Source organism: Kogia breviceps, chromosome 3, assembly GCF_026419965.1.
Source record: "Kogia breviceps isolate mKogBre1 chromosome 3, mKogBre1 haplotype 1, whole genome shotgun sequence".
In the NCBI taxonomy this organism is placed as follows: domain Eukaryota; kingdom Metazoa; phylum Chordata; class Mammalia; order Artiodactyla; family Physeteridae; genus Kogia; species Kogia breviceps.
The window spans coordinates 111,929-138,522 of NC_081312.1; the positions used below are offsets into that span (position 1 = coordinate 111,929).

Here is a 26,594-nt window from a genome sequence, read left to right on the forward strand (position 1 = left end):
TGTCTTTTGCAAATATTTTGTGCCAATCTCTAGCTTGCCTTTGGGTAAATTTCAAATGTATTGTTTTAATTTCTCAATTGTTAGTTGTTGTGTTTCTATTACAATGAAATGGGAAGTTGAACTTTCATTTCCTAGGCCATTGGAACTTTATGTGGGAACATGTCACAGTACAGTCAAAGGCCTCTCTCAGATACTACAAGGATGGAACGGGTAAACAGAGGGGGGACTGCTTCAGAGATGTTCTTCTGTAAAAATACAAATGTACCAACATACCCTCCTTCCTGTCTTGCTGGTGAGAACTGGGCTGCACGACCACAGAGACACAGATCCTTGATGAGAGAATGAGATTTCATCAGTTAGAATGACCGTCACCTAACCATAAATTTTACCCGTGATGGATCTGAGTTTATGAATGATTGTTACTTGAATGATTCAATGGATTTAGCAATGGTTGAAAACAAAATCAATACCTTGAATTAGTATTATTAATTTTAATTTACGTTGCCCCAGAGAACAGTTTGACAATTACAATTTCAGTAACACATTTCCATTACTTTGACTTATACTTCTTAAAATTTAGATACCACGTTGTTTCATAATAAATGCTTCATCTACATCCCTCACGTTTGCACCTGGATTCGAAGTGCACCTAGAAGAAGAAATGTGAAGGCAGTGAATCTCTCTACATTCAGTAACATCTAAGGCAACCAATCTAATATCACTTGAGGGCACCGCTGATTTCCACGTATACTTCCTGCTTCCTCTTTGCTCAGTGATTCCAACAAAGATAAAAATTACCTAAACCATCTGGTCTCAATGTTCCTGAAGGCCACACCTCATTCTGAGCTTATACTCTCAAGGTTTTATACGGGAAAACACAGAGGCCATCAGGAGGACATGTCCACGTGGTCAACGTGAAGCGCGCCTCCATCAGTTCTTCTCCCTCCCATCACAATGGTCAGGCCCTCTTCTGTGACCATCACTCGTAACCTGCAAAGCTTTGTGACTTAAATCTCACCACTTCTTTTCACCATCACCCATAGGTCATCTCTAATGGATATTCCCTCCAGCATTATAATGTGATCTAGTCTCCAGACATAATTTCCTACAATTTTCTTCACAAAGTAAATATAACTATTTTTTAGTCCTGGTGAACTAACACATTTTTCCTAGGGTTGAATAGACCCTAACAACACATCCGCAACCACTGAAACATAAAGACACCTATTATGTATCCTTCTATGTTAACATGAACATGGGTGGATCTCCTCGAATCCACCAGCTCAAGAAGGGCAGGTCAGATGCTGGGGCCCCTGTACAAATGCAGGCCCTTCTTCCACATGGTGAATACTGGGCCCACCTTGTTCTACGTTTTAGATTCCACCCCTTCCACAGCCCTATCTCACAGCGTATCAGCTCAATTTCCAGGTCCAGACAACAGGGTCCACACTTGTCCTGTGATTCTGGCTCATATTAATTTGGTTGGCTCTCCTATTATCAACATTCAAAAGGCAGATTCTAAAATATTTAATTTACTCCGCAAATATTATTGGAAAAGCTAGAAGAAGTATAGTACTCTGTTCATCAAATAGAATGGAGTAAATGTCTTCTCATAGACAGCAGGCTGGACTCAGTCAGTGTACAGGTGAGATCACTGGGCTGAGGGAGAGCTGACCTGCCCCAGACCCACAGGTGTGACCTCTCAGGGCCGGAGTGGAGCCAGTGCTACATGTACAAGGAAAAAGGCACGTCAGGCTACTGGCCACATCAGCAACGCTAGGAACCATGACCATCTCAGCAAGAATGATTACCCTGCCCACAAGATACACCGTGTGTTTAGCTGCTATGAATAAATCCCCCTCCAGAGCAACTCTTGACAATATTTACACTGTTTTAGGTGAGAAAGGTTCACCCAGGTTAAGGGAAACTCGGAGTCTGTTGTGACTTACGATAAACATTTAATTTTACCTCACTCTGTCTGAATTCAATGTCATTGTTACATGTAAGGTTTGTCTCAAATACTTGCGCATCCGGGAAATCAACATGAGGTAATGCAGAAAGGAAAACACAAGAGTCTGTGTCTGACATCTTGGAGGACCCTGAATGTTTGATGGGTATTCAGGTGAAATATATACATCCATGGGATTAATATCTGTTCTCCAAATGGGCCATTAATCCCTGAGCACAGCTGATTTCCTGACTAGCCCTTCAGCATCACTTCATCCCTGGACAAAGAGTCCCCCAGTCATCGGGACGGAGACCCCAGGTGGGGGCTGAGTTCCCCGAGTACACAGTCAGCACCCTCCTCACAGGGAGAGCCCCAGAGACAGAGACCTCCCTTCACTACTTTCTGCTTTTTATAAGAAGGTGCCTCCTATATGCAAATATCCCCTTAGACCACAAGGTAAAAACAAAGGAACAGTTCACTTAAATTCGGGCTTCTCCTCCTGCTTGAAGAGATTTTCTGGGCTTCATGAATCTCATCTGCAGGAAGATGAATGCACTGTGGTTCTTCCTCTTCGTGGTGTCAGAGCCCAGAGGTGAGTGTCTCGGGGATTCCGACGTGAACACGTGGGGAAGCTGCAACTGAGCCCACGAGTCACCGTGGTTCTCTCTGTCCACAGGTGTCCTGTCCCAGGTGCAGCTGCAGGAGTCGGGACCCAGCCTGGTGACGCCCTACCAGACCCTCTCCCTCACCTGCACCGTCTCTGGAGACTCATTATCCAACTTTAATGTAGACTGTGTCCGACAGCCTCCAGGAAAGGGGCTGGAGTGTGTTGGTCTTATGTGGAGTGATGGAAGTACAGACTATAACCCAACTCTTAAGTCCCGGCGCAGCATCACCAGGGACACGTCCAAGAGCCAAGTCTACTTATCACTGAGCAGCCTGACAACTGAAGACACAGCCGTGTATTACTGTGTGAGAGACACACAGTGAGGGGAAGTCAGTGCGAGCCCAGACACGAACCTCCCTGCACGGAGGCCTTTAACCAGCAGGGGGCGCACAGGACCCAACAGGTAAAGGGCGGCGTCCTGGGGCAGGTGCACATAGGGACTGGGAGTGAATTCTTGTTAGAACCTGTGCTTTCCTCCTCCTGCCCAGGAGCTCCACCAGGGACCCTGTTCTGTATCCTAATTTTTCATGGATGTGGATTATGTTGTGTCTAGAAAATTTTGTGTGCATGTACATATTTGCTTAATTTTTATTTTTATTATACTTGTGTATATATATATTCATATGAACACTCATATAATACTCAAGAATTAACGTTATTTTTCACTTGTCTATTTTTTTCTCAAAGGAGCGCCAAACCACACTGCAGCTCACCACGATGTTCAATTAGAGGCTGAAGTTCGTGAAACTTGTAAATGTCCTGAGAGAGCACGTGAGATTTTTAAACAGTATTAATTGTTGTTTTTCTTGTGTACATGTGGAAGGAAGAGACACACCCTCCTGCTTTCAGGCAAGCTGCACAAACAGTTTGAATTCTGCAGCAGGTCGTGTTATAGACTCTAATGCCAGAGCGCTCCAATACTGCATGTGCAATGACCTCATTATTCACAGATTCCATTTCCGCAACTTCACCTACTTCTAGCTTTTATGAGCTCCCCAAAGGAAATACTGTCATTTCGTGGTCATTCACGGACATTAGCAATGTGGCCGGTTGTTTGAATCACCCAACACACATGCACACAAACACACACACACACACACACACACACACATTCCCAGCTGAGGTCAGTCAAGGTGAGGCTCTCTTTTCTTCTTTCTACTCCCATCATGTAATTAAGCACTTTATGGGGTCACATTAGTGCCATGCTTTTCACATTTCTGGGATTCCTGGCGATTGTTTAAAGTAGTTCCAGGCATAGGGCTGAAGAACAGTCTAGTGTCCCTACACATAAAGGGCTGTGAGTGGACTTAGCGAAACTATACCTGAGAGATCAGCTTCATTCAGGCATGAGTTATATGGCCATGGTGGTGAAAAGGATACTCATGTTTCCAATATAAAGCTCATCCAAAACCTGAAGACAAAGCTCGATGCTGCATATGGGATGCAGCCTCGGAAACTTGGCTAAATTCCAAATACAGCATGGCAAGTGGTGGCTTATGGCCAAGAAGAGGGTGGGGTGGAGTGGACAGGAAATTATTAAGAGAAGAAATACAGGCTAAGGGGATTCTGGTGCCATAGACGCAAAAGGATTCTTGCTAAAGGGAGACCAGGGTGATCAGATACCGTTCGGTTCATAGGAGGTTTGATGGCTTCGATCAAATATTGAGGGTGATCAGAGTTAAAGGCTAGGAGATAGTCATTATTCTCACTTAGCGGGGCTCTTGACACAACCTGGCCACGCAAATATAAACACAGAATCCCACTGGTCAAGACTAGTTGAGAAGAGCATTACAAGGAGCCTGTTGGCTAAGGGGTGGTCAAGGGTCTGTGTCACACTTAACAAGAGTCATAATGAACATACAAGTAAAGCAAGGATGCCCACAGACTACAGAGAAAAGACCATCTGAGGATTCAGTGAGAAGAGGTCCATCTGCAAGCAAAGGAGAAAGGCCTGAGGAGGACCCAAACCTGCTGACACCATGACCTTAGACTTCTAGCCTCCAGACCTGAGAGGAATACATTTCTGTTGTTTAATCCACCCAGTCTGTTATTCTTTAATGGCCACACAGCCAACTAATACACCTATAATATAGACGCAGATAGACATATATGGATATGTAAGTATCATATGGGAAAAGAAACATCACCCATTCTTCAGAGGTGACGTAAAGCTGTGTCCACCCTGGATCTCAGCCAGCACCCTCCTCCAGAGCCCTAGAGAAGGACCAGCCATGACCATCTTTATATGGAAACATGCTTCCCACCTGCACATCACGCCCAGGCTCAAGGAGAAAACACCGCACCTGTGCTACTCAGAGTCCGGGTTCTCATCTTCCCTGACCTCACTCTCTGAAAGTCAAAGCATTAATCAAAATGACCATGAAATCTCCTGGTCATTCCTCCTCTTGCTGGCTTCCCTCAGCTGTGGGCATCTCCTGGGTCTGAGGAAGGTGGAGTTATGGGGTGACATCTGTGAAGTGGGTGTCTCATTGTCTCTCCTTCCCCAGGTGTCCTGTCCCAGGTGCGGGTGCAGGAATCGGGCCCAGGACTAATGAAGACCCTCCCCCTCACCCGCTCAGTCTCTGGATTCTCCATCACAAACCGTGCGGACTGCTGGGACAGGATACCTCAGTCCCCAGGGAAAGGGCTGGAGTGACTGGGGTGCTTTGCTTCTGGGAGTAGCACAGCATACAAGCTGTCTCTCCAGAAATGACTCTCTACCTCCAGAGACACCTCACATATTCAGTTTTCCCTGCAGCTCAGCTATGATGACCTAGGACGCAGCCCTCTGTTACTGTCCCAGGAGGCGCAGTGAGAAGTCAGGGTGAGTCCAGACACGACTCTCCCTGCAGGGGGCGCTCCAACCACATGGGAGCGATCAGGGTCATCAGGAAACAAGAGGACCAATTTCAGGACATATGCAGAAGATATCGTGGAGGGGTTTTCTCCCAGAAGCTGGGGTTTCTCCACTGATCATTGCTGCCCTTGGAAGCCTCATCCACAGTGATTCAAGGGAACTTTCTTCTCGCGAGAATTGAGACTTCTTTCATGGAGTCACGCTTGTCTGTCTTTCCCCATCTATCTTTGGAAGAGCCACACAGAAATATTTCTTCATGAGACCTTTATTTGAAGATTAGGTCACTACTTTCTGTTATTAGTTGTCAACTTTTTAATCGGTAAATGACATAAATAATGTGTACTGTTGAGCTTTAAATCTGCTTTCCACCATCACATGAATTTCCAATTCCTCTCACCCTGAGAATCTCTCCAGTCTTGTTTGATGCAATGCCTTTCACTTCAATAGTGTGAATCATGTTTATATGCAGAAATTGATGTCCATATAGCACTGCCGTCACTTTCTCCTCAGAGGACATTTTGAAATGTCGGGACACAGGTTTGGCTGTAACATGTGGGCTGTGTTTCCTGTACCTTGTTATCTAGTGTGGAGATAGATAATAGATAATTAGATAAATTAGAGAGATTGGTAAAAGGGAACAGAAACAGGAATATCCTAATCATATGGAAAATAACCATAAAAACCGACCACATTTTGAGGGAGTGGTAAAGGCTCGAATGTATAAAGATGATACAAGCACCCGTATGAAGTAATTTGTATAAATATAAATATTCAAACAATTTTTGTTAATACTTTTCTAACTCACTCCTCAATCCCATGGTGAGTGTCGGGTTTCCTCTCTAAGAAATCCACAAATATATTCCAACTGGCTGCCTTTGACATTCCTTCCCGCAAGCGGATGAGGGGACTTTTGCTCTACATCATCCCCAATATTTGAATTTCTTATTATTTCATACTTTAACTGTTGTAATAAGTGAGTAGCAGTATCTCATCATCGTGTAATTTTACGTATCCTTAATGAAGATTCTTGATAAAAACTTTTATCTCTACTTTCTTGAAGTATCTTCAGATCACTGGCACAGTGTTCATTATTTTCATTTTTTGTTGCTGTTGTTGAGCTGTGAATTTGCTGTATACTCATGGTACACGTTCTTTATAAATATGATATTAGAGAGCACATTCTCCAAGTCTGTGCCTTAACTCCCTTATCAGAGAAGTTAATTGTTGCTCTTGCTTCTGCTGTTTACAGGACAGAATTTTTAATGGTTTCAAAAAATTACAAATTTATTTTATGAATGATGTTTGGGATATTATACCTAAAAATTCATCATGAACCTCAAGGACGCCCATAATTTCTGCCACGTTCCCACGCCAGGCCACATTCAGGGATGGAAGGTTAAGTCCACCTTCTTGAACGGAGGATGACCCTGATGAGTTACCTGAAGTTATTCCTTAAGGGAGATTTCTCCTCCCTTCCCCATTAGATATATTTATTCCATCTCTTTATATAAGTATGAATCAAGACATTTGTTTCATACCTTGTGTTATGGTCATATACTAAGGAATTTTCTTTGCTTCTGTAATTGTTACAGCTTGTCACCCATGAGGAGCTCTTTCAGATTGTCTCCTGCATCCCCTTTACAAGCCCCCAACCATCTGTGTCAACACTTCCTTACTTTCTGGTGATACCAGAATCTGCGGGATAATCATGTGTATTCTCTTCTCCGGTCCTAGAATTAGCCATGCCTCAGATGAGTTGTGGATCCTTTCCTGGAGAATAGTATTAGCAACCAGAAGAGTGGGTATTAGGATACTAATGCTGCTGTCCTGTCTAATGGGAGCATTGCCTCTAGATCCTATAAGCTAGCAGACCTTGGAAATATATCTGTGTGCACTACCCCACGTATACACACATGTCTGCAACTATCACTGTACCTCACCTTCTGACCTGTGTTAAGGTACATGTGAGATCATTCTTACATCTCTGATCCTAGTGCAAAATCACATGGGTCAATCCAGGCTTTCCTCCTTGCTTGTCTGTTACTTTCCATCCAACGGTGAGAAGCCTGGCTCCACCGATGCCATCCAGCTACTAATTGTTCAATTCCACATGCACAGTAGTAACAGAATTCCTAGCCTGACTCTGATGGAAATACCGGTATCCACCAGGCTCTAGTGCTTCTGTGCGGTGGATTAGGACTTAGCCTTCGGACTCCACTCGTTTCCAAAGTCACTTAGGTCAAAACCTATTTCCCCACCTTCTTCAGCCGTGTGACTTCATAGATTCACTCTGATCTTAGGTTTCATCTATGCAGTGCGCATCGTTCCATCCTTGAGTCTCTGACTTACAAATGACATTTATATTTATGTTCAATAAGCTTCACTCTTTCTGCTAATACTTTATATATTCCGACAAGTTCATAGTGCAATGCTTCCACCACTGCAATTTCATAAAGAGGAAAATCACTATCCTTAAATATTGGCCATGTTTCACTTATCAACCACCTTCTCCCTAATTCCTGCTAAATGCTCATCTGCTTGCTTTATATATAGACTTCCCTTTTCCCAAACATGAAATAGGTGAAATTCAACGTGTTCAGACCTATTTTTTAATTGGCAATGTGCATTTAGGATTCCCTCATGTCTTTTCATGGTATAATAGTTTAGTGTTTAAATTGCTGAATACAATTCCACAGCCTGGGTACATCATGCATTGTTTATCTACTAATTTATGTTAAAACATATTTGTTGCTTCCATTTTTTCTCAACTGTAAATGAAGAGACCACAATGATTCATGGGCAGAGTATGATGGAGCTGTGAGTTTCAAGTCAGTTAGGTAAATGTTAGGAGCCTGACTTCTAGGACCTTATATTAAGCTCTGTCCAGGTGGGTATGTGATGGCCCTGAGGACGGGCTCTGATGCACAGACCGCTCGGCTGTCCCAGTCATGGTGCTGAAAGGAAGTCAGAGCCCAAGCAACGTCCACATGAGGTGGTTACAAGGCCCGGCCCTCAGACCTGGCCGAGCCCCCAGCCTGCAGTCAGGGTCACCCTCCCTAACACGTGAGTGTGCACCACAGGAGCAGGTCCTGCAGCTGAACGTGAGCCCCTCACTGTGACCCTGCATGGGGCAGGGTGGGCTTCTCTTCCAGGCCCTCCCTAAGCAGAGACGGTGAACAAAATAAAGAGCTGCTCTCAGTGTAAACTGGCAAGGGTTGTGGCCGGGTTTTCTGCATCAGTCAACACCTGAAACATTATTATGCATTTCCGGGTGCGACCCTATTTCACCGTTTCGTATCTGGTAAAAATATGGCACAGTTGGACTGGATGAGGGGACAAAGATCACACTGTAATTGGAGATGCTGTGAAAGAGTGCAGATCCAAGTCCAGAGCCAATGTCCTCCTCCCCATGACACAGGAGGATCTAAGAGCTCAGGCAGGAATCCTAGGCTGTCCCCGGTAAAAAGACACACCTGTGTGAATAGAGAGGTAATACTATGTAATCCACACTTTACAAGGACCACGCTGACACTGGTGAGGTAGTGAGTTAGGAGACATTGGGACACTATTACACCTTAACCACACTCCACCTCAAGGCATCCATTTCTAGTTTAATCTTGTAGTAGTTTTTATTACATTCAGAAGCCTATGTCAGGATTACTATTCTTATTGTTTTTTATTCTGTGAGCATTTCTCTCTCTCCAAGAGTTAAATTTGTTCCTGTCTTACTTCTATAATTATCTGATATATTGGTGAGATTTGGATAATATGAAACGTGTCCCATGTTGAGGTTGTTTTAAGAACATTAAATACGAAGCATTTTCTCAGCGTCTCATCTCTCTACATCTCCAAGATGAGTATCAGTTTTATTGTAACACCCAGAAACTGGAAACAATTCCAATATCACACATCAGCTTAATAAGTAAGGCAATCATGCTATGATCATTGTTTACGTGCAGCCTGTTATTAACACCAAGGGTTCTTGATACACACAAAAGCATGATAGTATTCACAACTATTTGTGCTGAGCACAATAGGCCTTAACAATAAAAATACGTATAATATGATCTCACTTTTATAAATTCTAGGGAATGAAAAGTAGTCTGAAGTAAAAAGGGAAGCTCAACGGTTATGTGGGGACGGGAAGGAGGATAAGAAGGGACAGGAAGGAGGAAACCCAGAAACTACAGAAAATAATGAGAGGAAGTAATTTGTTCTCCCCTGACAACGCTGATGCCTACGTCACTATTTATCAGAGTGTTCATTCTGAGTATGTTTGCTTTATTATATGTCAAGAACCACTTTAAAGTAATTACAAATAAAGAAATGCATGACTTGGGAGTGAAGGAGTGAAGGAAAGATACTGAAAGGTAAGAGACTCTTGAAAATACTTCTCATGAACCCTGAGCCTCTCCATATATTTCAGGTAAACACTAGAGGAGAGCAAAGTCATCACGATCTCATTACAGGAGGGGGATCTGCAAACCTCACCCGGCACGTCCAGCCTTGTCCTGGAATAGGTTCAGGGGAGCGGCCTGGCCCAGAGCACCGTTGCAGTTGCTGGACCTAAGGGTCACCCCATGTTTCTCCTTGCACACTCCACACACCCTCCATTCCTCTGGGTGTACTTTACGCCTGTAATATGAGGGTAACAGTGACAGCTACATCACAGGATGTGGGTGCATATGTAAAATGACATATGGGTCCTAAGTCTTTACACTGGAAGAGTCACATAATGAAAGTTATATTTCCCAAATGCTATCAACACCACAAAATCCAAGAGTCTCACACCTGCTCTGAGACCCTGCCCTTTCTGAGGACGTTCAATGACATAGGCTCTTATATACTAGAAGGTCATGCAAATAAGGACCTTCCTCTGCTGATATAAAGCAGCCCCAGCCCTGACCCTGCAGCTCTGGGAGAGGAGCTCCGGCCCGGGATTCCCAGGTGTTCCCATTCGGGGTTCAGGAAAGAACACTCACCATGGAGTTTGGGCTCAGCTGGGTTGTCCTTGTGGCGATTTTACAAGGTAATTCATGGAGAGCAAGAGATACTGAGGATGTGAGTGATGGAATGAGTGGATGTGTGACAGTCTCCTGACCAGGATGTCTCTGTGTTTGCAGGTGTCCAGTGTGAGGTGCAGCTGGTGGAGTCTGGGGGCGGCTTGGTGCAGCCAGGGGGGTCTCTGCGACTCTCCTGTGCAGCGTCTGGATTCACCTTCAGTAGCTATGGCATGAGCTGGGTCCGCCAGGCTCCAGGGAAGGGGCTGGAGTGGGTCTCAGCTATTAGTAGTAGTGGTGGTAGCACATACTGTGCAGACTCTGTGAAGGGCCGATTCACCATCTCCAGAGACAACTCCAAGAACACGCTCTACCTGCAAATGAACAGCCTGAGATCTGAGGACACGGCCGTGTATTACTGTGCGAAAGATACACAGTGAGGGGAAGTCAGTGTGAGCCCAGACACAAACCTCCTTGCAGGGAGAAAGGAGGGGCGATGCAGGGGGCACTCAGGACATAGAACTGTGTTTTTCAGCCCCTGGAGCAGGTGCAGATGGTAGTTAAGAGCTGCTTTCCTCTAAGGGTCTGGTGTTTCCTCTCCATAAAGCAGTTTTCCCTGGGGAACCTCTCTCTACTCATCCATGGTTCTTTACTTGCACAATCAGTCTCTGAATAAGAAACACTTTTCGAAATAGGGGAAGAAATGTCATATATGAAAGGCAGATACTCAACGTTAGATATTCAGGTTTTCCCTTCTCTTAATCTTGTCTAAATTGATCCGTTGTGAAACTATCCCAGCGCATGTATAGACTTGTATATATTCTTCCTTCCTCCTTGTGCAATCTGAGCCCTGCCCTACTGGTAGACCAGCTGTCCCTGCCAGGATGCTGGCTCTTGACCTGCCTGCTCACCTCGTGCATGAGAAGCATGATTGAGCTGAGCAGCCCTGTATCATCACTGGGTCGCTGGGAACGATGCCAGTTAGAGGGGGCGTTGGCGGGGGGGTTTCTACATGTGCTCCTTGCTTCCAGGCGCAATAGAATCCCTATAGGCTTACATACTACCTGCATCCTGTTCTACTGTTCAGTTTATTTTATGTCAAATATTCATCGTCAAAGCTATTACCAATAGACACATATGTAGTTGGTAGGGAAAGTTTATAATCAGGTGGATAATAACATGAATTATCAGAAACTTCTGAAAACAAATCTATTCTCCTTTCTTCACCACAGCATCTTCGATGAACGCTAAAATGCAGTAAATTCACACAGGTTCTCATTCCACGAAGAGTTCTGCAGCCTCGCAGGCACGCCCACCTCTGGCCAGGAACCTTTGCATGGGCGGCCAGGTCCAGGTTGGAGCAGCCCAGGCCTCGACAGGACGTGTCACTGTGTCCTGATGTGCGGTCTCCAGCGCATCACCTGCCACTTCCAGGCTGCGGTTTAGCTTCACGTCTGTAAGATTCAAGTAAACCGATACCTACATCACATGCTTGGTGTACATATGTAACGACAGAACAATAAAAGAGGCCCTCAGTGTTGGGGCCCAGGATAGCGCATGCCAAAATATGCCTCAAAGTGACTGAAGACTGAGCCAGTGCAGAGGGACATTCTGACTTTCCTCCTTGTCACCCTGAAGCAAGAAATAAACCTCCCATGTGAAACCTGCTCTCCCTGTGCCTGGAGGTGGGAGTGAAATGTTCCTTTACCCCATACCCTCTGCCTACCTCTTTCCTGTGCAAAGAATTTCGCCTAGAGTAAGTTTAATCAGAGAAGTGAGAAAGTCTAGAAAGAAACTAAAACTGTCCAAGAAAATGAAATAATAATACTTTAGTCCTTAAGCAAATCAAGGACCTTAAGTTCCCCCTCAATGGTTATAGACAATATGCTTGTCCATGTCCCGTTAGGTGTCTTGTAGATACTGAAACTGCCACCAAGAAGAAGAGGTTAAGTGCATGATGACAAGGCTATAGCCATGACATAAGCTGCCACAATTCCAAGAACTGGCCCCGAAGAAATGGGAAGAAACGGACCCTGGAACTGAAAATGAACTCTACTGAAAACAGTCAAGATGAGGCTGATCAGACCACCACATGACCAATTTCAAGATGACTGTCAGAGTTGACTCTGCTGTCTCTGCCTGTAGCCCCTCCTTCCACCTATAAAAGCCCTTTCCCACCGATTCTCAGTGGGGGGTGGTCTTTGGAGAGAAGTCTGTCCCCCACCCCTGGTTGCACGCACCCAAAATAAAGCAAAGTTACCTCTCTACCAACTCTGCCTCTTTATTGGCTTTTCAACACCAAGCAGCCGGACCCTGCTTTGCATTACAGAGGGACACTCTTATCACCAGGGATGGGGAATTCAGGCCTGGAAGTCTCTATGAACAAGTCTTCTTCCTTCTTTAATGACTATGCCAGCCCAAACTCTGCTTAGGATCTCCACTAATTGAACACCAGGAGCATACATTTCCTCCTTCTACCAATTCCTCACAAATATTGGATCTTCGTCTAACAATATAAAACCTGCCTGCTTTGGTCACTACTGGGTCCATTTCCATGGCACGTCCAGGCCGATGGTTAAAATGTTTCTCTTTTCTCCTGTTACTGCGTCTCTGTTAGTTTTATCATCAGTCCAGCCTCAGGAGCTCAAGAGCGGCAGAGGAGGAGATTTCCCCCCTGACGCATCCAAGTCGTCTTCTCCTCAGCCTCACTCTGTACGACGTCCTAGGAACCTCAGTCCCAAGGGGCCACTTCCACACTCGTGACCTCACCTTGCCAGCTGTGTTCTTCTGGCATCTCTACTTTGCATTTCCAGCTCACCCTTCGATACTTCTTCAAATCGGCGTGACGTTTCAGTGTCCATTGTCTGGATGGACACTGTGTGTTACTCCTTCCCTACGACAGGACATCTTGGTCCTTTCCACCCTTTGGCAAATATGCATCAAGCTAAGGAAGCATCGTGTGCAGGGTTTTCTCTGGACTAAAGTCTTAGTCTTTTTCCGATACATACGAAGGAGCTCTACTGCTAAAACACAGAGAAGAGTTCGTTTATTTCACAAGCAGCCCCCAGAATGTCTCCCAGGAGCAGCCGGTTCCGCATCCACACCCGCGGTGTATGGACCCCCTACTGCTCCGAGCCTCCCCGTGTTTAAGGTCCTCAGAGTCCTCATTTCCCCCACGCTGGTGAGGTTTCAGGGACATGTGCTTCTTCTGACTGGCATTTCCCTCTGACATATGTTCTCCCAGAGCCTGACTTGCAAACTGTTTTTCTTTTGGTCAGGTGTCTGTTAAGGGTTTTAGCCCATTTTTTAATACTTTTGTTTCTTTCTTATTGTTGAGTTTAAGAATTCTTGGTATATATTAGATAACAATCAGATATATCAGATATGTCTTTTGCAAATATTTTGTGCCAATCTCTAGCTTGCCTTTGGGTAAATTTCAAATGTATTGTTTAAGCTTCTCAATTGTTAGTTGTTGTGTTTCTATTACAATGAAATGGGAAGTTGAACTTTCACTTCCTAGGCCATTGGAACTTTATTTGGGAACATGTCACAGTACAGTCAAAAGCCTCTTTCAGATACTACAAGGATGGAATGGGTAAACAGAGGGGGGACTGCTTCAGAGATGCTCTTCTGTAAAAATACAAATGTACCAACATACCCTCCTTCCTGTCTTGCTGGTGAGAACTGGGCTGCACGACCACAGAGACACAGATCCTTGATGAGAGAGTGAGATTTCATCAGTTAGAATGACCGTCTCCTAACCATAAATTTTACCCGTGATGGATCTTAGTTTATGAATGATTGTTACTTGAATGATTCAATGGATTTAGCAATGGTTGAAAACAAAATCAATACCTTGAATTAGCATTATTAATTTTAATTTACGTTGCCCCAGAGAACAGTTTGACAATTACGATTTCAGTAACATATTTCCATAATTTTGACTTATACCTCTTAAAATTTAGATACCACGTTGTTTCATAATAAATGCTTCATCTACATCCCTCACGTTTGCACCTGGATTCCAAGTGCACCTAGAAGATGAAATGTGAGGGCAGTGAATCTCTCTACATTCAGTAACATCTAAGGCAAAAAATCTAATATCACCCGAGGGCACCGCTGATTTCCACGTATAGTTCCTGCTTCCTCTTTGCTCAGTGTTTCTAACAAAGACACTAAATGACCTAAACCATCTGGTCTCAATGTTCCTGAAGGCCACACCTCATTCTGAGCTTATACTATCAAGGTTTTATACGGGAAAACACAGAGGCCATCAGGAGGACATGTCCACGTGGTCACCATGAATCCTGCCACCATTAGTTCTTCTCCCGCCCATCACAATGGTCAGGCCCTCTTCTGTGACCATCACTGGTAACCTGCAAAGCATTGTGACTTAAATCCCACCACTTCTTTTCACCATCACCCATAGGTCATCTCTAATGGATATTCCCTCCAGCATTATAATGTGATCTAGTCTCCAGACATAATTTCCTACAATTTTCTTCACAAAGTAAATATAACTATTTTTTAGTCCTGGTGAACTAACACATTTTTCCTAGGGTTGAATAGACCCTAACAACACATCCGCAACCACTGAAACATAAAGACACCTATTATGTATCCTTCTATGTTAACATGAACATGGGTGGATCTCCTCGAATCCACCAGCTCAAGAAGGGCAGGTCAGATGCTGGGGCCCCTGTACAAATGCAGGCCCTTCTTCCACATGGTGAATACTGGGCCCACCTTGTTCTACGTTTTAGATTCCACCCCTTCCACAGCCCTATCTCACAGCGTATCAGCTCAATTTCCAGGTCCAGACAACAGGGTCCACACTTGTCCTGTGATTCTGGCTCATATTAATTTGGTTGGCTCTCCTATTATCAACATTCAAAAGGCAGATTCTAAAATATTTAATTTACTCCGCAAATATTATTGGAAAAGCTAGAAGAAGTATAGTACTCTGTTCATCAAATAGTATGGAGTAAATGTCTTCTCATAGACAGCAGGCTGGACTCAGTCAGTGTACAGGTGAGATCACTGGGCTGAGGGAGAGCTGACCTGCCCCAGACCCACAGGTGTGACCGCTCAGTCCGGGATGGAGCCAGTGCTACATGTACAAGGAAAAAGGCATGTCAGGCTACTGGCCACGTCAGCAACGCTAGGAACCATGACCATCTCAGAATGACCATCTCAGAATGATTACCCTGCCCACAAAATACACCGTGTGTTTAGCTGCTATGAATAAATCCCCCTCCAGAGCAACTCTTGACAATATTTAAACTGTTTTAGGTGAAGAAATGTTCACCCAGGTTAAGGGAAACACGGAGTCTGTTGTGACTTACGATAAACATTTAATTTTACCTCACTCTGTCTGAATTCAATGTCATTGTTACATGTAAGGTTTGTCTCAAATACTTGCGCATCCGGGAAATCAACATGAGGTAATGCAGAAAGGAAAACACAAGAGTCTGTGTCTGACATCTTGGAGGACCCTGAATGTTTGATGGGTATTTAGGTGAAATGTATACATCCATGGGATTAAAGTCTGTTCTCCAAATCGGCCATTAATCCCTGAGCACAGCTGAGTTCCTGACTAGCCCGTCAGCATCACTTCATCCCTGGACAAAGAGTCCCCCAGGCATCGGGACGGCGACCCCAGGTGGGGACTGAGTTCCCTGAGGGCACAGTCAGCACCCTCCTCACAGGGAGAGCCCCAGATACAGGAACTCCCTTCACTACTTTCTGCTTTTTATAAGAAGGTGCCTCCTATATGCAAATATCCCCTTAGACCACAAGGTAAAAACAAAGGACCAGTTCACTTAAATTCGGGCTTCTCCTCATGCTTGAAGAGATTTTCTGGGCTCCATGAATCTCATCTGCAGGAAGATGAATCCACTGTGGTTCTTTCTCTTCGTGGTGTCAGCGCCCAGAGGTGAGTGTCTCGGGGATTCCGACGTGAACACGTGGGGAAGCTGCATCTGAGCCCACGAGTCACCGTGGTTCTCTCTGTCCACAGGTGTCCTGTCCCAGGTGCAGCTGCAGGAGTCGGGACCCAGCCTGGTGACGCCCTACCAGACCCTCTCCCTCACCTGCACCGTCTCTGGAGACTCATTATCCAACTTTAATGTCGACTGGGTCCGACAGCCTCCAGGAAAAGGGCTGGAGTGGCTTGGTGAGATCATTTATAAAGGAAACACGTATTATAACCCAAGTCTTAAGTCCCGGCTCAGCATCACCAGGGACACGTCCAAGAACCAAGTCTACTTATCACTGAGCAGCCTGACAACTGAAGACACAGCCGTGTATTACTGTGTGAGAGACACACAGTGAGGGGAAGTCAGTGCGAGCCCAGACACGAACCTCCCTGCACGGAGGCCTTTAACCAGCAGGGGGCGCACAGGACCCAACAGGTAAAGGGCTGCGTCCTGGGGCAGGTGCACATAGGGGCTGGGAGTGAATTCTTGTTAGAACCTGAGCTTTCCTCCTCCTGCCCAGGAGCTCCACCAGGGACCCTCTTCTGTATCCTAATTTTTCATGGATGTGGATTATGTTGTGTCTAGAAAATTTTGTGTGCATGTACATATTTGCTTAATTTTTTTATTATACTTGTGTATATATATATTCATATGGACACGCATATAATACTCAAGAATTAACGTTATTTTTCATTTGTCTATTTTTTTCTCAAAGGAGCGCCAAAGCACCCTGCAGCTCACCACGATGTTCAATTAGAGGCTGAAGTTCGTGAAACTTGTAAATGTCCTGAGAGTGCATGTGAGATTTTTAAACAGTATTAATTGTTGTTTTGCTTGTGTACATGTGGAAGGAAGAGACACACCCTCCTGCTTTCAGGCAACCTGCCCAAACAGTTTGAATTCTGCAGCAGGTCGTGTTATAGACTCTAATGCCAGAGCGCTCCAATACTGCATGTGCAATGACCTCATTATTCACAGATTCCATTTCCGCAACTTCACCTACTTCTAGCTTTTATGAGCTCCCCAAAGGAAATACTGTCATTTCGTGGTCATTCACGGACATTAGCAATGTGGCCGGTGGTTTAAATCACCCAACACACATGCACACAAAAACACACACACAAAAAAGCACACACACACACACACACATATACACACACATTCCCAGCTGAGGTCAGTCAAGTTGAGGCTCTCTTTTCTTCTTTCTACTACCATCATGTAATTAAGCACTTTATGGGGTCAAATTAGTGCCATGCTTTTCACATTTCTGGGATTCCTGGCGATTGTTTAAAGTAGTTCCAGGCATAGGGCTGAAGAACAGTCTAGTGTCCCTACACATAAAGGGCTGTGAGTGGACTTAGGAAAACTATACCTGAGAGATCAGCTTCATTCAGGCATGAGTTATATGGCCATGGTGGTGAGAAGGATACTCATGTGTCCAATATAAAGCTCATCCAAAACCTGAAGACAAAACTCGCTGCTGCATATGGGATGCAGCCTCGGAAACTTGGCTAAATTCCAAATACAGCATGGCAAGTGGGGGCTTATGGCCAAGAAGAGGGTGGGGTGGAGTGGACAGGAAATTATTTAGAGAAGAAATACAGGCTAAGGGGATTCTGGTGCCATAGACTCAAAAGGATTCTTGCTAAAGGGAGACCAGGGTGATCAGATACCGTTCGGTTCATAGGAGGTTTGATGGCTTCGATCAAATATTGAGGGTGATCAGAGTTAAAGGCTAGGAGATAGTCATTATTCTCACTTAGCGGGGCTCTTGACAAAACCTGGCCACGCAAATATAAACACAGAATCCCACTGGTCAAGACTAGTTGAGAACAGCATTACAAGGAGCCTGTTGGCTAAGGGTGGTCAAGGGTCTTTGTCACACTTAACAAGAGGCATAATGAACATACAAGTAAAGCAAGGATGCACACGGACTACAGAGAAAAGACCATCTGAGGATTCAGTGAGAAGAGGTCCATCTGCAAGCAAAGAAGAAAGGCCTGAGAAGACTCAAACCTGCTGAAACTGTGACCTTAGACTTCTAGCCTCCAGGCCTGAGAGGAATACATATCTGTTGTTTAATCCACCCAGTCTGTTATTCTTTAATGGCCAAACAGCCAACTAATACACCTATAATATAGACGCAGATAGACATATATGGAAATGTAAGTATCATATGGGAAAAGAAACATCACCCATTTCTCAGAGGTGACGTAAAGCTGTGTCCACCCTGGATCTCAGCCAGCACCCTCCTCCCGAGCCCTAGAGAAGGACCAGCCATGACCATCTTTATACGGAAACATGCTTCCCTCCTGCACATCACGCCCAGGCTCAAGGGGAAAACACAGCACCTGTGCTACTCAGAGTCCGGGTTCTCATCTTCCCTGACCTCACTCTCTGAAAGTCAAAGCATTAATCAAAATGACCATGAAATCTCCTGGTCATTCCTCCTCTTGCTGGCTTCCCTCAGCTGTGAGCATCTCCTGGGTCTGGGGAAGGTGGAGTTATGGGGTGACATCTGTGAAGTGGGTGTCTCATTGTTTCTCTTTCCCCAGGTGTCCTGTCCCAGGTGCGGGTGCAGGAATCGGGTCCAGGACTATTGAAGACCCTCCCCCTCACCCGCTCAGTCTGTGGATTCTCCATCACAAACCGTGCGGACTGCTGGGACAGGATATCTCAGCCTCCAGGGAGAGGGCTGGCATGACTGGGGTGCTTTGCTTCTGGGAGTAGCACAGAATACAACCTGTCCTCCAGAAATGACTCCACCTCCAGAGACACCTCACAAATTCAGTTTTCCCTGCAGCTCAGCTATGATGACCTAGGACGCAGCCCTCTGTTACTGTCCCAGGAGGCGCAGTGAGAAGTCAGGGTGAGTCCAGACACGACCCTCCCTGCAGGGGGCGCTCCAACCACATGGGAGCGATCAGGGTCATCAGGAAACAAGAGGACCAATTTCAGGACATATGCAGAAGATGTCATGGAGGGGTTTTCTCCCACAAGCTGGGGTTTCTCCACTGATCATTGCTGCCCTTGGAAGCCTCATCCACAGTGATTCAAGGGAACTTTCTTGTCTCGAAACTTGAGACTTTTTTTCATGGAGTCACCCTTGTCTGTCTTTCCCCATCTATCTTTGGACGAGCCACACAGAAATATTTCTTCATCAGACCTTATTTGAAGATAAGGTCACTACTTTCTGTTATTAGTTGTCAACTTTTTAATTGGTAAATGACATAAATAATGTTTACTGTTGAGCTTTAAATCTGCTTTCCACCATCACATGAATTTCCAATTCTTCTCATCCTGAGAATCTCTCCAGTCTTGTTTGACGCAATGCCTTTCACTTCAATAGTATGAGTCATGTTTATATTCAGAAATTGATGTCCATATAGCACTGCAGTCACTTTCTCCTCAGAGGACATTTTGAAATGTCGGGACACAGGTTGGGCTGTAACATGTGGGCTGTGGTTCCTGTACCTTGTTATCTAGTGTGGAGATAGATAATAGATAATTAGATAAAATAGAGAGATTGATAAAAGGGATCAGAAGCAGGTATATCCTAATCATATGGAAAATAACCATAAAAACCGACCACATTTTGAGGGAGTGGTAAAGGCTCGAATGTATAAAGATGATACAAGCACCCGTATGAAGTTATTTGTATAAATATAAACATTCAAACAATTTTTGTAAATACTTTTCTAACTCACTCCTCAATCCTATGGGGAGTGTCGGGTTTCCTCTCTAAGAAATCCACAAATATATTCCAACTGGCTGCCTTTGACATTCCTTCCCGCAAGCGGATGAGGGGACTTTTGCTCTACATCATCCCCAATATTTGAATTTCTTATTACTTCATACTTTAACTATTGTAATAAGTGAGTAGCAGTATCTCATCATCGTGTAATTTTACGTATCCTTAATGAAGATTCTTGATAAAACCTTTTATCTCTACTTTGTGGAAGTATCTTCAGATCACTGGCACAGTGTTCATTATTTTCATTTTTTGTTGCTGTTGTTGAGCTGTGAATTTGCTGTATACTCATGGTACAAGTCCTTTATAAATATGATATTAGAGAGCACATTCTCCAAGTCTGTGCTTTAACTCCCTTATCAGAGAAGTTATTGTTGCTCTTGCTTTTGCTGTTTTCAGGACAGAATTTTTAATGGTTTCAAAAAATTACAAATTTATTTTATGAATGACGTTTGGGATATTATACCTAAAAATTCATCATGAACCTCAAGGGCACCCATAATATCTGCCACATCCCTATGCCAGGCCACATTCAGGGATGGAGGGTTAAGTCCACATTCTTGAACGGAGGATGACCCTGATGAGTTACCTGAAGTTATTCCTTAAGGGAGATTTCTCCTCCCTTCCCCATTAGATATATTTATTCCATCTCTTTATATAAGTATGAATCAAGACATTTGTTTCATACCTTGTGTTATGTTTATATACTCAGGAATTTTCTTTGCTTCTGTAATTCTTACAGCTTGTCACCCATGAGGAGCTCTTTCAGATTGTCTCCTGCATCCCCTTTACAAGCCCCCAACCATTTGTGTCAACACCTCCTTACTTTCTGGTGATACCAGAATCTGCGGGATAATCATGTGTATTCTCTTCTCCGGTCCTAGAATTAGCCATGCCTCAGATGAGTTGTGGATCCTTTCCTGGAGAATAGTATTAGCAACCAGAAGAGTGGGTATTAGGATACTAATGCTGGTGTCCTGTCTAATGGGAGCATTGCCTCTAGATCCTATAAGCTAACAGACCTTGGAAATATATCTCTGTACACTACCCCACATATACACACATATCTCACCTTTTGACCTGTGTTAAGTTAAATGTGAGATCATTCTTACATCTCTGATCCTAGTGCAAAATCACATGGGTCAATCCAGGCTTTCCTCCTTGCTTGTCTGTTACTTTCCATCCAACGGTGAGAAGCCTGGCCCCACCGATGCCATCCAGCTACTAATTGTTCAATTCCACGTGCACAGTAGTAACAGAATTCCTACCATGACTCTGATGGAAATACCGGTATCCACCAGGCTCTAGTGCTTCTGTGCAGTGGCTTAGGACTTAGCCTTCGGACTCCACTCGTTTCCAAAGTCACTTAGGTCAAAACCTATTTCCCCACCTTCTTCAGCCGTGTGACTTCCTAGATTCCCTCTGATCTTAGGTTTCATCTATGCAGTGCGCATCGTTCCATCCTTGAGTCTCTGACTTACAAATGACATTAATATTTATATTCAATAAGCTTCACTCTTTCTGCTAATACTTTACATATTCTGACAAGTTCACAGGGCAATGCTTCCACCACTGCAATTTCATAAAGAAGAATTTCACTATCCTTAAATATTGGCCATGTTTCACTTATCAAACCCCTTCTCCCTAATTCCTGCTAAATGCTCATCTGCTTGCTTTAAATATAGACTTCCCTTTTCCCAAACATGAAATAGGTGAAATTCAACGTGTTCACACCGATTTTTTAATTAGCAATGGGCATTTAGGATTCCCTCATGTCTTTTCATGGTATAATAGTTTAGTGTTTAAATTGCTGAATACAATTCCACAGCCTGGGTACATCATGCATTGTTTATCTACTAATTTATGTTAAAACATATTTGTTGCTTCCATTTTTCCTCAACTGTAAATGAAGAGACCACAATGATTCATGGGCAGAGTATGATGGAGCTGTGAGTTTCAAGTCAGTTAGGTAAATGTTAGGAGCCTGACTTCTGGGACTTTATATTAAGCTCTGTCCAGGTGGGTACGTGATGGCCCTGAGGACGGGCTCTGATGCACAGACCGCTCGGCTGTCCCAGTCATGGTGCTGAAAGGAAGTCAGATCCCAAGCAACGTCCACATGAGGTGGACACAAGGCCCGCCCTCAGACCTGGCTGAGCCCCCAGCCTGCAGTCAGGGTCACCCTCCCTAACACGTGAGTGTGCACCACAGGAGCAGGTCCTGCAGCTGAACGTGAGCCCCTCACAGTGACCCTGCTTGTGGCAGGGTGGGCTTCTCTTCTGGGCGCTCCCTAAGCAGAGACAGTGAACAAAATAAAGAGCTGCTCTCAGTGTAAACTGGCAAGGGTTGTGGCAGGGTTTTCTGCGTCAGTCAACACCTGAAACATTATTATTCAATTCCACGTGCGACCCTATTGCACCGTTTCATATCTGGTAAATATATGGCACAGTTGGACTGGATGAGGGGAGAAAGATCACACTGTAATTGGAGATGCTGTGAAAGAGTGCAGATCCAAGTCCAGAGCCAATGTCCTCCTCCCCATGACACAGGAGGATCTAAGAGCTCAGGCAGGAATCCTAGGCTGTCCCCGGTAAAAAGACACACCTGTGTGAATAGAGAGGTAATACTATGTAATCCACACTTTACAAGGACCACGCTGACACTGGTGAGGTAGTGAGTTAGGAGACATTGGGACACTATTACACCTTAACCACACTCCACCTCAAGGCATCCATTTCTAGTTTAATCTTGTAGTAGTTTTTATTCCATTCAGAAGCCTATGTCAGGATTACTATTCTTATTGTTTTTTATTCTGTGAGCATTTCTCTCTCTCCAAGATTTAAATTTGTTCCTGTCTTACTTCTATAATTATCTGATATATTGGTGAGATTTGGATAATGTGCAACGTGTCCCATTTTGAGGTTGTTTTAAGGACATTAAAGACGAAGCATTTTCTCAGCGTCTCATCTCTCTACATCTCCAAGATGAGTATCAGTTTTATTGTAACACCCAGAAACTGGAAACAATTCCAATATCACACATCGGCTTAATAAGTAAGGCAATCATGCTATGATCATTCTTTACGTGCAGCCTGTTATTAACACCAAGGGTTCTTGATACACACAAAAGCATGATAGTATTCACAACTATTTGTGCCGAGTACAATAGGCCTTAACAATAAAAATACGTATAATATGATCTCACTTTTATAAATTCTAGAAAATGAAAAGTAGTCTGAAGTAAAAAGGGAAGCTCAACGGTTATGTGGGGACGGGAAGGAGGATAAGAAGGGACAGGAAGGAGGAAACCCAGAAACTACAGAAAATAATGAGAGGAAGTAATTTGTTCTCCCCTGACAACGCTGATGCCTACGGCACTATTTATCAGAGTGTTCATTCTGAGTATGTTTGCTTTATTATATGTCAAGAACCTCTTTAAAGTAATTACAAAGAAAGAAATGCATGACTTGGGAGGGAAGGAGTGAAGGAAAGATACTGAAACGTAAGAGACTCTTGAAAATACTTCTCATGAACCCTGAGCCTCACCATATATGTCAGGTAAACACTAGAGGAGAGCAAAGTCATCATGATCTCATTACAGGAGGGGGATCTGCAAACCTCACCCGGCACGTCCAGCCTTGTCCTGGAATAGGTTCAGGGGAGCGGCCTGGCCCAGAGCACAGGTGCAGCTGCTGGACCTAACGGTCACCCCATGTTTCCCCTTGCACACTCCACACACCCTCCATTCCTCTGAGTGTACTTTATGCCTGTAATATGAGGGTAACAGTGACAGCTACATCACAGGATGTGGGTGCATATGTAAAAGGACATATGGGTCCTAAGTGTTTACTCTGGAAGAGTCACATAATGAAAGTTACATTTCCCAAATGCTATCAACACCACAAAATACAAGAGTCTCACACCTGCTCTGAGACCCTGCCCTTTCTGAGGACGTTCAATGACATAGGCTCTTATATACTAGAAGGTCATGCAAATAAGGACCTTCCTCTGCTGATATAAAGCAGCCCCAGCCCTGACCCTGCAGCTCTGGGAGAGGAGCTCCAGCCCGGGATTCCCAGGTGTTCCCAATCGGGGTTCAGGACAGAACACTCACCATGGAGTTTGGGCTGAGCTTGGTTGTCCTTGTGGCGATTTTACAAGGTAATTCATGGAGAGCAAGAGATACTGAGGATGTGAATGATGGAATCAGTGGATGTGTGACAGTCTCCTGACCAGGATGTCTCTGTGTTTGCAGGTGTCCAGTGTGAGGTGCAGCTGGTAGAGTCTGGGGGCGGCTTGGTGCAGCCAGGGGGGTCTCTGCGACTCTCCTGTGCAACGTCTGGATTCACCTTCAGTAGCTATTACATGCACTGGGTCCGCCAGGCTCCAGGGAAGGGGCTGGAGTGGATCTCAGTTATTAATAGTGATGGTAGTTACACATACTATGCAGACTCTGTGAAGGGCCGATTCACCATCTCCAGAGACAACTCCAAGAACACGCTCTACCTGCAAATGAACAGCCTGAGATCTGAGGACACGGCCGTGTATTACTGTACGAGTGACACAGTGAGGGGAAGTCAGTGTGAGCCCAGACACAAACCTCCTTGCAGGGAGACAGGAGGGGCGATGCAGGGGGCACTCAGGACATACAACTGTGTGTTTCAGCCACAGGAGCAGGTGCAGATGGTAGTTAAGCGCTGCTTTCCTCTAAGGGTCTGGGGTTTCCTCTCCATAAAGCAGTTTTCCCTGGGGATCCTCTCTCTACTCATCCATGGTTCTTTAGTTACACAATCAGTCACTGAATTAGAAAGATTTTTCGAAATAAGGGGGAAATTGTCATATATGAAAGGCACAGACTCAAAGTTAGATATTCAGGGTATCCCACGTCTAAATCTTGTCTAAATTGACCGATTTCTAAACTGTCGCAGTGGATGTATAAAGAGTTGAACATATTCTTCCTTCTTCCTTGTGCAGTCTGAGCCCTGCCCTACTGGTAGACCAGCTGTCCCTGCCAGGATGCTGGCTCTTGACCTGCCTGCTCACCTCGTGCATGAGAAGCATGATTGAGCTGAGCAGCCCCGGATCCTCAGTGGGTCGCTGGGAACGATGCCAGTTAGAGGGGACTTGGGGGGGGGGCAGGGTTTCTACATGTGCTCCTTGCTTCCAGGCCCAATAGAATCCCTATAGGCTTAGATACTACCTGCATCCTGTTCTACTGTGCAGTTTATTTTATGTCAAATATTCATCATCAAAGCTATTATCAATAGACACATAAGTAGTTGGTAGGGAAAGTTTATAGTCAGGTGGATAATAACATGAATTTTCAGTAGCTGCTGAAAACAAATCTATTCTGCTTTCTTCACCACAGCATCTTCGGTGAACACTAAAATGCTGGAAAATCACACAGGTTCTCATTCCATGAAGAGTCCTGCAGCCTCGCAGGCAGGCCCACCTCTGGCCAGGAACCTTTGCATGGGCGGCCTGGTCCAGGGTAGAGAAACCCAGGCCTGGACAGGACGTCGCAGTGTGTCCTGATGTGTGGTCTCCAGCGCATCACCTGCCACTTCCAGGCTGCGGTTTAGCTTCACATCTGTAAGATTCAAGTAAACCGATACCTACATCACATGCTTGGTGTGCATGTGTAAAGACAAAAAATAATAAAAGAGACACTCAGTGTTGGGGCCCAGGATAGCCCACGCCAAAATATGTCTCAAAGTGACTGAAGACTGAGCCAGTGCAGAGGGACATTCTGACTTTCCTCCTTGTCACCCTGACGCAAGAAATAAACCTCCCATGTGAAAGGTGCTCTCCCTGTACCTGGAGGTGGAAGTGAAATGGTCCTTTACTCCATACCCTCTACCTGCCTCTTTCCAGTGCAAAGAATTTAGCCTAAGAGTAAGTTTAATCAGAGAAATCAGAAAATCTAGAAAGAAACAAAAACTGTCCAAGAAAATGAAATAATAATACTTTAGTCCTTAAGCAAATCAAGGACCTTAAGTTCCCCCTCAATGGTTATAGACAATATGCTTGTCCATGTCCCGTTAGGTGTCTTATAGATACTGAAACAGCCACCAAGAAGAAGAGGTTAAGTGCATGATGACAAGGCTATAGCCATGACATAAGCTGCCACAATTCCAAGAACTGGCCCCGAAGAAATGGGAAGAAACGGACCCTGGAACTGAAGATGAACTCTACTGAAAACAGTCAAGATGAGGCTGATCAGACCACCACATGACCAATTTCAAGATGACTGTCAGAGTTGACTCTGCTGTCTCTGCCTGTAGCCCCTCCTTCCACCTATAAAAGCCCTTTCCCACCGATTCTCACTGGGGGGTGGTCTTTGGAGAGAAGTCTGTCCCCCATCCCCGGTTGCAGGCCGCCAAAATAAAGCAAA

At 44.8% G+C, this 26,594-nt stretch overlaps 1 protein-coding gene and 1 gene segment (V, D, J or C); both read left to right on the forward strand.

Moving 5' to 3' along the window:
• Window positions 1-26,594, forward strand: part of LOC131752097 (Ig mu chain C region membrane-bound form-like) — a 202,494-nt gene that overhangs the window by 17,191 nt on the left and 158,709 nt on the right.
• Window positions 24,257-26,594, forward strand: part of LOC131752098 (immunoglobulin gamma-1 heavy chain-like) — a 229,364-nt gene continuing 227,026 nt past the window's right edge. Inside the window, exons 1-2 of the mRNA XM_067030637.1 lie at window positions 24,257-24,361; window positions 24,456-24,766. Of these exons, the coding sequence (XP_066886738.1) occupies window positions 24,316-24,361; window positions 24,456-24,766 (357 nt within the window). The 5' untranslated portion in view covers window positions 24,257-24,315. The remainder of the gene's footprint in view (window positions 24,362-24,455; window positions 24,767-26,594) is intronic.